At 42.7% G+C, this 12,546-nt stretch overlaps 1 protein-coding gene across 2 annotated transcripts in view; it reads left to right on the forward strand.

Moving 5' to 3' along the window:
- Positions 1–12,546, forward strand: part of fras1 (Fraser extracellular matrix complex subunit 1) — a 162,762-nt gene that overhangs the window by 97,563 nt on the left and 52,653 nt on the right. For both annotated transcript variants that reach the window (XM_029510392.1, XM_029510393.1), the window contains exons 20-26: positions 2,183–2,338; positions 3,755–3,901; positions 4,622–4,768; positions 6,050–6,190; positions 6,457–6,597; positions 6,859–6,999; positions 8,886–9,186. In XM_029510392.1, the coding sequence (XP_029366252.1) occupies positions 2,183–2,338; positions 3,755–3,901; positions 4,622–4,768; positions 6,050–6,190; positions 6,457–6,597; positions 6,859–6,999; positions 8,886–9,186 (1,174 nt within the window). The remainder of the gene's footprint in view (positions 1–2,182; positions 2,339–3,754; positions 3,902–4,621; positions 4,769–6,049; positions 6,191–6,456; positions 6,598–6,858; positions 7,000–8,885; positions 9,187–12,546) is intronic.

Raw genomic sequence — 12,546 nt, forward strand, 5'->3', positions numbered from 1 at the left:
TATATCTGATTTAGCCCCGTTTTCACTGAAAAGTCACCTAGATGCCCTCAGAAGAAATGTCTTAATGCTCCCACTGCCTTACAGAACGGCTTTCTCAACCAAAATATGGCAAAATGGCAGAAATAAAAGACCCAAATCTTAACAAAATAATGAAGTCCTACATTTTTATATGCAAACCCTGTTAGCATGAAGAAGAAGTCATTAAAGTTTATTTATATTGCACTTTTTGTAGAGCCACAAAGTGTTTTACAGGGCCGCGAGCAATTTAAATCACAAGAAGAAACACAAAGTAAAGCGATGTCCAGTAAAATGTGTGCTTTTTAAATCTCTCACAACTTGGCTGCTGCAGACTGAAAAACTCGAACAGCACGAGTCTCATTTTATTTTCAGCTGCAGTGAAAGACAGAATGACATGCATCCCACACGATAATAACTCCTTTTAAATTCTCACCTTCACGCCTTTTGAAACGAAACCACCACTGGTTGAATTTTAGTCTTAAACTGACATAAATATGTCACATTATGACAACAAGGTTTGTACATCTCTTGCTCATTAACATGGTATATTAAATTTGGTGACCTTAATAAGTTGAAAATGTTTTCTCGGTAATTAAATCAAAAATTCCCACAGAGACCAAACAGGATGAAATGATGAAGCGATGACCTTTTATATGCCAAAGGTCAAATGATGGCTTCAGTTTAATGTCAGAGCATTCAGTTAAATAACTCGTGGCCATTATTTAACACTGAAACTCACCAAGAGGAGTATCGTCCTTATTAGTGGGACTCCGACTCGAGGCAGCCATTAAAATATTTGCAGCTTCTCAGCAGAAGGGTCCATCCTTGAACTGTGAATCTCTTCAGATGTGATGTGAGTCCGAGAGGCGGTGATTCAGCTGAAGGAAGGCTCATGAGACTGACTCTGCTGGCGTAGGCAGAGTGTCGTCCCTTAAAAACGAATACATCTCCAGTTTTGTTGCAAAAAAGAAAAGATTCAGATGAGAAAGAAAGTTCAGAGTCTGAATACGGAAACAGAGTAAATATAATATTTACAATGCAAAGAGACATTGAAAAGAACATCCAGAAGTTGTGAGGTGATTTTAAATTTGCTTTTGCGTCGCTCTGCTGAAAATCGTTTCATTTTCTGATTAAATCTTTCTGTCACATAGTTTCCACCTCTCATCTTTTCTTATTTACATTAAACCTACGCAGAGAAAGCTGTGATGGTCTTAATTCTTCTTTTCTTTTTAACACCCCCCCCCACTGTGATTCACCTCTTTATCTGTTCTCCTCACCTGGCTGACACCCGCAGAGCCCCCGCTGATCCGCTGAGCAGGATCTCAGCATGAACGGACGACTTTTTAAAAGTCTCCACCGCCGCGCCAGGCAGACACGACCCAGATAACATCAGACCGAATCCCCGGCGAGGTGTCCTCTATTGCTCCTCTAATGTCTTCTTGGCGGGGGAGGGGGGGGGGGGGGGGGGGCAAAGGATGGCGCTCACAGGTGTAACAGAGACAGACTCAGCATGGCGTCTCTCCCACAGAGGAGCCGTTAGTTGAGTTCGATTCGCACAAATTACGACCAAACTGACGAGACTTCCTCATTAAAATCTCACTTTTATGGACTTTTATTTTCTGTTATCATTCTTCTCCTAATTGTTCTTGTTGCCTTCGTGTGCTTACTTCGGTTTGGATACTTCGAATACCCCCGAAAAGTTTGCAGATTTTTAAAAGGAGAAGTTAATGAAGCGTTAAGAGTTAAGTTTTTCTAAATAATTGGATGGCATTCGGTGCCCCACATGTGCCAGCAACATTCATTAATTCTTAATTAAATGTGACTTCTGTTTTGGATTTAGACCGCTGACCACTGGCTCTAAATTATTTAATCATTTTGACACTGAAAGAGCATTTTCCGGCCTTTCATAACGGTGTTTTAAATTTAAAATTAAAAACATTTAAGCTCTCATCTAAGTATTAATGCATCTCAGTTTTACAGCCAATCAAAAGAGAGAATCTGAGACTCTCTCCTGATTGGCTGATTGTTTTCTGACTAAGCTGTACGGTGGATCCAGGTGGGCTGGGTTCAGGAAGTCCTGACAGCTTTAGTACTGGCCTGAGTTGGACTGATGTTTGTGTTTTCAGCGGAATGACAGATGAAATGTAAACCTTTCTTCCTGCAGAGTGCAGCTCAGACTGCCAGCGCTGCACGGCCGACCTCCAGACGGGCATCGGCAGCGTCTGTCTGTGGTGCAGAGCGCCGAGGACCTGGCTGCTCGGAGATCACTGCGTCCCCCGCTGTCCCGGCAGCCATTACGGGTGGCATGGAGCCTGCATCAGTAAGGACCCTTCTTCTTCTTCTGTCTATACAGCGCACAACAAGGTCAGAGGTCGGACCGTAGCTGCCCTGAATGTACAATGTGAAAGAAAAAGTCGTATGAAAGCTTTTATGTTTTCTTCATCAGTCCAGGGTCGTGTGTTGATCCGGGAAGGTTTCTCTTTTCCCTCCCATCAGTTTAATGCTTAAAAAGAAACATTGTGTGACTTAAATAAGTATGCAGCAGGGCTTTATCTGTTTCATCTCGCTGTGGAATTGATTTCTGTGCACATGGTCACGGCCTGTGGAACTCACAGATGCACCTGCTGATCAAAACGTGGTTTCAAAATGTGGTTCAAAACTGTAAGAACAACGTCTCTGAGTTGGAAAGAGACTGTTGGACTTTAGAGGATTAACTGTGTTGGATGAAACTGGTGTTAATGTAGAAACAGCGTCTCTGCACGGCCACAAAAGGCGACAGACACAAAAACAATTTGCCTGTTTATGAATGCTTTGAGAATATTGGTCCTTAAACAAATAAATAAATCACCGCCATCATTGTTAATGATAACATCAGCGTCATATTCATCTCCATAATATAAAGATCATCATCATCATCATCCCCAAAAGCACGATTATAGTTCCTATCAATAATAAAATAATCATCCTGATCATCTCCGTCATCGTCATTTTCACCAGTATCATCATTATTATTCATGACATCATCGCCATCATCATCATTTAAATCCTTTTCCTGATTTCACTCTTTATTATGATGATGATGATGATGAGTTACCTTCACCTCCTTATCATCATCTTCACCTGTCTCATCCGTTTAATCTCCATCTTTCCCTTCATCCACATTTTAATTCTTCTCAGCATCACGTCACCTCATGACCTCTCTTCATCATCATAGTCTCTGTGATTACCACGGTCATCGTCATCATCATCATCATCATCACCATCCTGTCCTTCATCGTTATTACCCTCATTATCATTAACCTCATCTTCTGCTCTTCATCGTCATTACCACCCTGATATTTCTGAGCGCTGATTCAGTTGCGTGCTGATGATTAGTTTTTTTTTTTCCCCACATCAGAGCGAAGCTCAGCGTTCCCAAATTTTTCAGGCAGGTTTCTGGTGTTGATGATAATTATGAAAGGCCTGGGATGGAAGACGTGTGTGTGTGATGAAGAGCGAGGAGCAGAGCAATCATTGAATGATTAGACCCTTGATAGTGATTAGTGAAGCTCATGAATATGTATTTTCAAGAATGTGGATTTAATCAGAACTTTTGCGGTGAAGTTTTAGCCGTCTAACTCAAAGCGAGTCTGTGATCGAACCGGGTCACCGCAGACTTTCTACTCCTGCTTCCTTTGCTGTTGTTTGTTCAATTTAATCTTTCAGATGTTTTCATTTTTCATTTTATATTTCCCAGGATGCCATCCGTCGTGCGAGGCCTGCAGTGGGGCGGGGCCTCTCTCCTGTACTTCCTGCCCCGCCCACAGCGTGCTGTTGCCGTCAGGTCTCTGCGCTCCAAAATGTCCACTCAGTTACTATGACAACGGTCACAGGATCTGTCAGGGTAAGCGGATGATGCCAAAAATGTGATTTTTGTCATCTCGTAACAGGTTTTAATGTTACAGCATGTGGCAGGCGAGCCTACAACACAAAACACCAGGCAACTTTGTGGGTTTCTTTTTTTTTATTTATTTTTTTTTTTTTACAGTGCAAATGCAGCATTTCTGGCTGAAAGCAGCAGCAGAAAATCTCTGTACTGTGTCAAGCTGCCTTGACGATATTTAAAACAATGATTCAGTCAGACTGACATGCTGCTGCTGCCTGGTTTCATAATAACTGCACTCTGCACTGAAAAAGGACTCGCACAGTGATTGGCTCGGTCAAGGCTGTGTGATACGCAATTATGGGCTTATGTGAGTGTTTTTCAGTGAGTGCAGGATGAAAATGTAAAAAAACCAACAAAAAAAAACAAAAAAGCTGTTAAATCTTCAAGCCTTGTCAGTGACATGACTTTCCCCCAAAGGCCCTTTAAATACATTAATCCCGTTAATGAGCAGGAATAAAACAACCTGAATCACATCAGCACTTCCTCGTTGTGTAGCTTATTGAATCCTACCATCGTCCTTTTGCAAAAAAGGAAGGTTTGTTAATCCAAATATCAAACTTGGTGAAACCACGTTAGTGAGCTGTTTATCACAGGATCCAACAAATCCAGGCGGTGATCCTCCCTCCTCTAATCCGCCTCCCGCCTGACCTTGTTGTCAAACCTTTTTGTTTCTGGCAGCGTGCGACAGCCAGTGCCTGACGTGCGACATGGCGGGCGTTTGTACATCCTGCCTTGACCCGGCCAAGGTGCTGCTGTTTGGAGAGTGCCAGTACGACAGCTGCGCCCATCAGTACTACCTCAACACCACCACCCGCGCCTGCAGAGGTAAACGCCCGACGCAAGCTGCAGTGGCGCCTTTATGATATTCATTTATTACTCTCCATCCATATTGCATGTGCTGCAGTGTGCTACACTGAGTTTATGGGCTCCATTGATCATGTAATAAACTGTGGGACCAAATGTGCAAATCCTAAATACTGTGGCTGCGTTTTAACTCACTGTTACCTTCCTTCCCGTCCCACGGAGAGGTTGAGGAATGAGCCTCAGGGGGATCCGTGTCCTGTCTTTTTTTTTTTATTGAACATACAGTAAGTGTATATATTCAGAATAATTACAGAGCAGCTCTCAGGCCCGTGGAAATAAATAAATATATATAAACGGAAAGAAGAGGAGCAGATAGAGTAAAAGTTCAGATTGTGTGCTGGCTCTGATTCATAGAAAGCCATTTAATGTAAAGCTTCTCACAAAGGTCAGCTTTTTTGAGCGATTTAGCTGAACCTAAAGAGATTTTTTCAGCTCTCAGGGGCCCAAAGGAGCCCCCCCCCCCCCCCATCAAGGTGGAACCACCACTCCACATGTCCATGACAGGATTAGCTGCTAGTGCCTTGATATCCAGTTCATATGTGGACTTTGACTTCCTGGGAATGTTGCCTCTGGTCTTAACAGGTGTACCCCCCCCCCCCCCCCCCCACACACACACACACACACACACTCACACACACACACAAACTGGTATCCTGATAATCCACTAAACCCTGGATGAACCCTGGATGTTAGAAAGCATCATAAATGAGAAGCTCTCAGTCCCCCCCCCCTCCGTAAAACCCTGCGGATTATTCTGCTTTTCCACAACAGTTGGCTCACTTCATTGTTTTCACTATCTACGAAGATATTTCTTACTTTTACTTTTAATTATGTGAAAGCCATTAAATGAGCTAAATGAAGCGGGCCATTTATTAACCACAATATCATAATATCAGCAAACTGCCTCATCGATCAGTCCATGACTGTACAGATCTTTAGCAGGGCCAGTCTCCGTGTATCGAGATCAGGTCCCGGTTCTGTATTAGTCCTCAGTCTGTATTCAGAAACTGAACCTGAAAACCATCCAGTGTTTAATATTAGAGCCGTATAATAAGAGCCCCCCACCCCCGGTTTAAAATCTGTGTAATTGCCCGAATTGTGTTAAGTTTTCATGCCAATATTAATAAAATACAGACAGCAGATGTGCAGCTGAAAAGACAGAAAAGCTTTCATATATTATTAATCTCTCTCTCCCACCTTTTGCTCTCGCCTTCTCACCATCTCCCCCGACGCTGTTTCCAGAGTGCGACTGGAGCTGCAACGCCTGTAAAGGGCCTCTGCGGACCGACTGCCTGCAGTGCATGGAGGGCTACGTGCTGCAGGACGGGGTGTGCACCCAGGGGTGCTCCCCCGGCTCCTATCGGGAGGGAGACAGGTGCCTCGGTCAGTCCACCAAAAATCAGATAAGCTGATATTTTCATCATGTCTTCCTTATTAAAACAGTTCATCACCAGAAGGGGACCCACAGGAAGCTCCCTAATTAGCACACACGCTGACGGTGTTTCTATCACTCAGGTCTAGTTTCTCTTGTAAGGGGCCTTTATATCTCCTGTGTCATGTGAATATAACCGTTATATCGCAAGATAATAAAAAGGAACTCATCCTCCAGATGCCAGATCTTCAGTTTAGTGTGTCTGTCTCTGTGCCAGGTTGCGATGAGCACTGCATGGAGTGCCGAGGTCCCGGACAATGCCAGCAATGCCAGCCTCCGTACGCCACGCTGCACGGTCAGTGCGTGCTCGAATGCGGCAGAAACTACTTCCTGGACGCCGTCTCGCAAGTCTGCAGAGGTAAGAATTTCCACTGTTAAACATCTCCTGATGTAAAAAGGAATAAATTCAATGGAGAGATTCTGGAACTTTGTGATATCAATACACCAGAGCCTCATGAAATATGGAAGATTTAAGTATACTGAGTGAATTCATTTGTCTTAAAACAGAACCGTATAATGTTTGAAACATTTGGTCCATCCTGGTAATAATATAAAATCACATTGTGAGATTTAGTGAAATAACAACAATAAGCACTCTTGATTTGTTGACCCTCATTAGCTTGCTCCTCTGACTGCGTGCTGTGTGACGGTGTCGGCCGCTGCCGAGCTTGCCGTGACCAAACCTACCTCATCGAAGGATACTGCACCCCCGACTGCGGCCTCGGATACGACGCCGACCAGAAGAAAAGGACCTGCCACGGTACAATCGACACGCCAGTGTGAAAAGACAAACAGTCAGCGTCCTGAGGGGGGGGTGTTTATCCAGCCAATACAATTTTTCTGACTTCCAGGCTTCACCTTTGGCTCCCAGAGTCAGCGTCCAGTTTTAGCTGCAGCGACAGTCTTTCTCGTGTTAATGCCGCACAGAGAGAGGTCAGATAACCTGGCAGCAGCCAGCTCTAGCTGTGGGAGTCTGAGACTAACTCACCTTTGAAGGGGCAGAGCTGAACTTTGGAGAGCAGAAACCCAAATTCAGGGTTAGGGTTAGGGTTAGGGTTAGAAGAAGGGCTGAAGAAGTCGATGGCAGAAACCTTGTTGCTCCGGTTTTATGCCGACGATCAAGCCCTTAGCTGAAATAAAAGCCATTTAAGGCTTTTGTATAAACCACGTAACAGTACAGGAGGGTAATTTATACCAACTGTGTGAGAGCAAGTAATCCATCTAATGCCGACCATTGTGTAAAGATTCCAGTTTACCGCAAATATTCGTTCTCCTTTTTGTGTGACGGCGGTGCCGAGCTGCTGCGTTGGTGATAAGTCACTGAGGGTTCGTGTCTACAAGCACCCGAACCTCGTTGTCCTTTTTAAACTATGTTTAAAAACCAGCATGAAAAATAAGTCTGTGCTTTTATTCAAAAAACAGCAACTCAGAAATATACTGTTTGAAGCCCAATGAAGTATAAAAGTGTGTTGAAATTTTATTTTTCTCTCCTGTCAGTGATATAATAATTGGTTCTCCAGAAGGAATAAAAAGCGCTCTCTGCAAAGTCGGGTGGTCAGAGAAGTTTCGTACTTTTACTTCCTGCTTTCATGTTCAAACAGCGAACTTCAACCTTCAGGCGCCGTCAGGAGCTCGCTGTTGTCGGGAGATGATTTATGAAATGTGACAAAAGCTTAATTCTAATAGAGAAATATATTAACATGTGGCTTTTTGTGATTAAATGCTTTCCTTTTGTAAAATAATGAACATTTTCTAGCTGCTAGAGTAATGCACAAGTTAATCAAGGGGAATAGCCTGGAAAAAAATTGCTTTGTTTTTTTTTTTTTTGCTAGTGAAGGGAAAAAAAAAAAAGTTGAGAAACTAGTGCTTTAAATTATACACTTCATTCTCATTTGTGAGTTTAATTATGTGGCCGGAAGTTTCAGATTTTAGAGCGCCTATCGGCATCATTAGGGGGGAGATATAGCGAGATTACAGCACGGCCTCTCAAAAGGCTGATCTTTAAAAAGTTCCTCAACAAAGTCAGCTCCAATTAAAGTCAGCTTCTAAAATGCCACGCCAAGACTGAGATGGCTCGCTGGTATTTCAGCAGCCAACTCTGCTGCACACACACACACACACACACAAGCATAAAGCCTAAAGCTCATTTTATTCAGATGCATGTAAAGTTATAAATCATCGCTTTTTTTTGGACGATTGTCAAGTTTGTGATGTGACGGAAAAACTTTTTAGCTTGTTGGGTTGATATCTCCTGAAAACCTGAAGCTCCACCAGATATAAAGGTGGATGTTAAAGGTCCGTGTGGTCTCTGATTATAATCAGTTCTAGGTTCTGTATTAATACGGTGAAATTATCAGGGAAATGCTCACAAATATACATTTTCACGGGAAAAGTGTGACATACGGGACCTTTAATGTGTTTAAATGTTTTATTTTAATCACTATAATCTGCTGTGATGTGGATAATGGGGACACTCTTTGTAACCTCAAACCTTCAGCTGATTGCTCTCTTTGTGTTTCTATTTATGTGCACCTGACTGGTTAAAGTCTGTTATCATCCGCCTCGGAGATTAAAAACTTTCTCAGCCAGGCTTTTGGAGTTCAGCTGAGTTCAGTTTGGTTCAGTTCTTTCTCTTCTCTCTCTCAGCGAACTCCCACCCGCCGAGCCTCCAGGTCAACGGCTCCCTGCTGGTTCCCCTCGGTGGATTCGCCCCACTACCCTTCTCGCTGCTTCGAACGAAAGACCCGGACGGCAACTCAGATCGGCTCGTCTTCCAGCTCGTCCAGAGCCCGACCAACGGACGGCTGCTTCTCTTCGAACGGGAGGACGGAGACGAGAGGCGCGGCAGAGCGAAGGCGGGTCGAGAGCTGACCAGGGATAACACCTTCACCTTGGAGGAGCTAAAAACGGGCCGGGTCCGCTTCAAACATCACAGAGACAAAGCCAGGTCAGTGGATGTGATGTGGGTTTTGGAGGTCAACCTCAGCTGATGTGACTGGGGACTGGGGACTGGGGACCCCAGGTGTGACACAACCTCAGGTGTGTAAATGGGGAAGTGACGCAGCCACCACACGTTTTTCTGTGACTGTGACTGTGGAGACGCAGGAAATCACAATGAGAGCCGAATTAGATGTGACCAGACGTCCCCGCTCCCTGGGGAGTTTGGGAGTTCTAATTTTGACTGACAGAGCGATCTGGGTCGAGGCCTTCACCCACGGAGGGCTCAACCTTTGTTTTCTCTCATCGTGATTGACGACGGTCGACCTTCCAATGAGACGGTTCACCGATGTGCGGTGCCACCTGATTGGTTTGAAGGGAGAATGTGCAATATACGCTGACCCAGAGACGGAAAAGCGCTAGAAGACTTGTGTTTCTCAGGACCAAAAACCATCTGGGTGTAGTTTTGCGTGTCATTTTTCAAGCGTCTCTCTTTCTCTTCTGACTGGCTGTGTAGTTGTCAGTACCTGATGCAATCAAGAGGCATTCAAACCAAAAGGCAGAATGAGAAGAACAGTTCAAGCCATTTAACTCCATTTGCAAAAGGAAAGATGTGACAATGAATCATGTCCCACTGAGCTCACTGTGGAAGTTATAATATTAAAATATGAGCTCTGGTGGGACTGAAGTCATTTGTCATGTTTAGTTTTGTTTTGTTTTGTTTTTTTTAAGCTTTAAAAAGCTCCTTGTCTGTAAAGGAGTGCTTGGGTGTATTTTCTAAACTCAAAAAATTTAAACTCATGTGTTATTCAAAGAAACATATCCTTTCATTATCATTTTCTAATATTTACCTTTATGAAACTCGGCATCAAACACTTTGTCTCCCTCCTTTTCCATCTACGAGTTTCGTGACATTTAATTTAAATTTTTTTTTATTTTTGTGATTTATGCAGCTTCCTGGCTGGAAAGTTCATTTCTATTAACCTACACACAAAATGCAGATGCATTACATTTACACATTTTAGTTAATGTGGCTGCATTTGCATATTCTGCATTTTCTCTGTGTTTGACCCTGGGCTGATTACAGAGAGGATGAAAGAGGCGTTTGTTTTATTTATTTTTTTCCTTCTCTACAGCTACCGTGGCATTTTCCCTGAGACAAATCTGTGGCGTCCGTTCAGCCGGTGAGAACTGCCGTGTGGAAAACATTAGTCAATCCTGACTCAGCCGGTCTGGACGGAAAAAGGCAGCACGCCAGTGAATTATCAAAACTTGGTCCGTCTCCCAGTTTGGAGCGATTAGATTAATGGAGACAGTTAAATGTTAAAACCTAAATAAGATTAAATCTGCATGTTACAGACATATTTTTTCAATGAAGTAGAGAGGGGGATCATTTGGACATGACCCGCTCTCAGCTCACAGTGCCGTGGTCGACAAAAACTTCGTATCAAACGAGCCCTTCCCTCGTCCCTTTGATTTACTGATCAACCCGGCTGAATTCATCGATCAGGCCGCCGACTTTTGACCGATGAGAGCTGATAGATCGGCCAGTAACAAAGTCGATTATTTACTCATTTCCTTCGATGTGAATGGAGGAAAAATCTAAAGTGATGGGAATGCAACGACAAACCTGTAAATTCCCAGTAACTTCGACTGAAAGGACTAACAGCTACCTCACTGCCTGAGTAAAAGTACAGATACTCCTTGTCAAATATTACTCCAATACAAGTAAAAGTAGCTTTGTCAAATTATTACTTAAGTAAAAGTACAAAAGTTTTTGCTTAAGAATTTCTTAAGTAAAAGTAAAAGTAAAAAATAAAAAAGATCAGGAGTCACTCATTTGAATCAGGTGTGTTGGAGCAGGAAACTTCCAGGACCTCTGGTTCAGTCTCTCGTCTGTACGAAACATATTTTATATGGACACAAACACAGTCTCAAACTCTGGAGGTCTGCTGGTTGTGCTGTGTTACCTCGTGTTGCTGTCTCTGATATTTTTCTTGATTAATAGACTGTCCTGAGTGCTCCTCTGCCTCCTTTTATAATGGTACTTCTTGTCATAGATTCAGGATGACGGCAAAAATGGAGGCGAGAATTAGTGAGTTAGAGTCGCAGCTCTGCACTTTAGCTAGCTCAGCTTATGCTAGCGTAGCTAGCTGTAAAGCTAAGTCTCGTTTCACCTCCAGGCTAATGCGTGGTCACGTGAATACAAGAGGTGTGCTGCTCCAGGTAATAATACGGCCACGATGTATAATGTAGAATGAGCCGATCGTTATGGAGAAATAATCCAGGTAGGATGAGGATTATACTATATTATAATACGTGGCCGTGTTATTGTGAGTACCAAGAGCATCAATAGAAATGTAGTGGAGTAAAAAGTGAAAGTAAAAGTATTCCTAAAAAATAATACTCATGTAAAGTACAGCACTCAGGTAAATTTACTTCGTTACTGTCCACACCCGGTCGGGTAAATGAATATTAAGTTGCCTCTGATTAGATGCTAAAAAGTATAATTTATTTATTAACCCACCCACTTATATTATTAGTACATTTTGGTGCTTATCCCAAATTTTTTTTTTTACATTTTCTTAGCAATTTTCAAATTTTTATCAGCTTCTAATGTGATACAATTTCAAGCTTGAAGCGTTTTGGTGCTGATCCAGATAATAATCCAGAAAACCTCAGAAGGTGTTTTCATGGATTAGTGCCTCAGCTGAACAAGAAAACAATAACATATTCATAGACACATTTTAAATGCTTTCTCACGTTTCTCAAGACTTCATCGAATAAAGTCCATCTCTCATTCATAATGAATACGACAAATATACTTGTCACATTTATAATGCGCACATAAAACAAGATTTAGAAGCGCTGCGACATTCTTCCCCCAGAAATACGTCTTTTATGTTCTTTTAATAAGCCGCCCAATACATCTTTAATGCACTGTAATTATTCCAACCATAACAAATGTTGTAAAACTGTGACAAATTTCACTTTAGTCCTTCAAAAAGAGGAGTTTTTATTGTTGAAAGTTGAAAAGCACTGCAGGGTGAGAAATGTGAAGGATGAGCTCTAAAGAGCAACAGCTACATTTCTGCAGAGAAACAAACCTCATGTTAGACATTAGAAATGTCCCGGCTAGACCGGGAGACTGAGCGTCAGTGTTTCAGAGCGGCAGTCGAGACCTCGAGGCTCACCGGACGCAAACACTTCAGTTATACAGATCTTTTAATAAAGGTGGAGGAAAGGTCATTGTATGTTAATAAAAAAAAAAAAAAATAAAGTATGCACGTTCAGGCTTTGTGACTTCCAGCATCGGTGTGAAACGTTGATATTGAATGAAGAGGAACAAAAGTGCAATGTCTGCTTTGTT

This window comes from Echeneis naucrates, chromosome 9, assembly GCF_900963305.1.
Source record: "Echeneis naucrates chromosome 9, fEcheNa1.1, whole genome shotgun sequence".
In the NCBI taxonomy this organism is placed as follows: Eukaryota; Metazoa; Chordata; class Actinopteri; order Carangiformes; family Echeneidae; genus Echeneis; species Echeneis naucrates.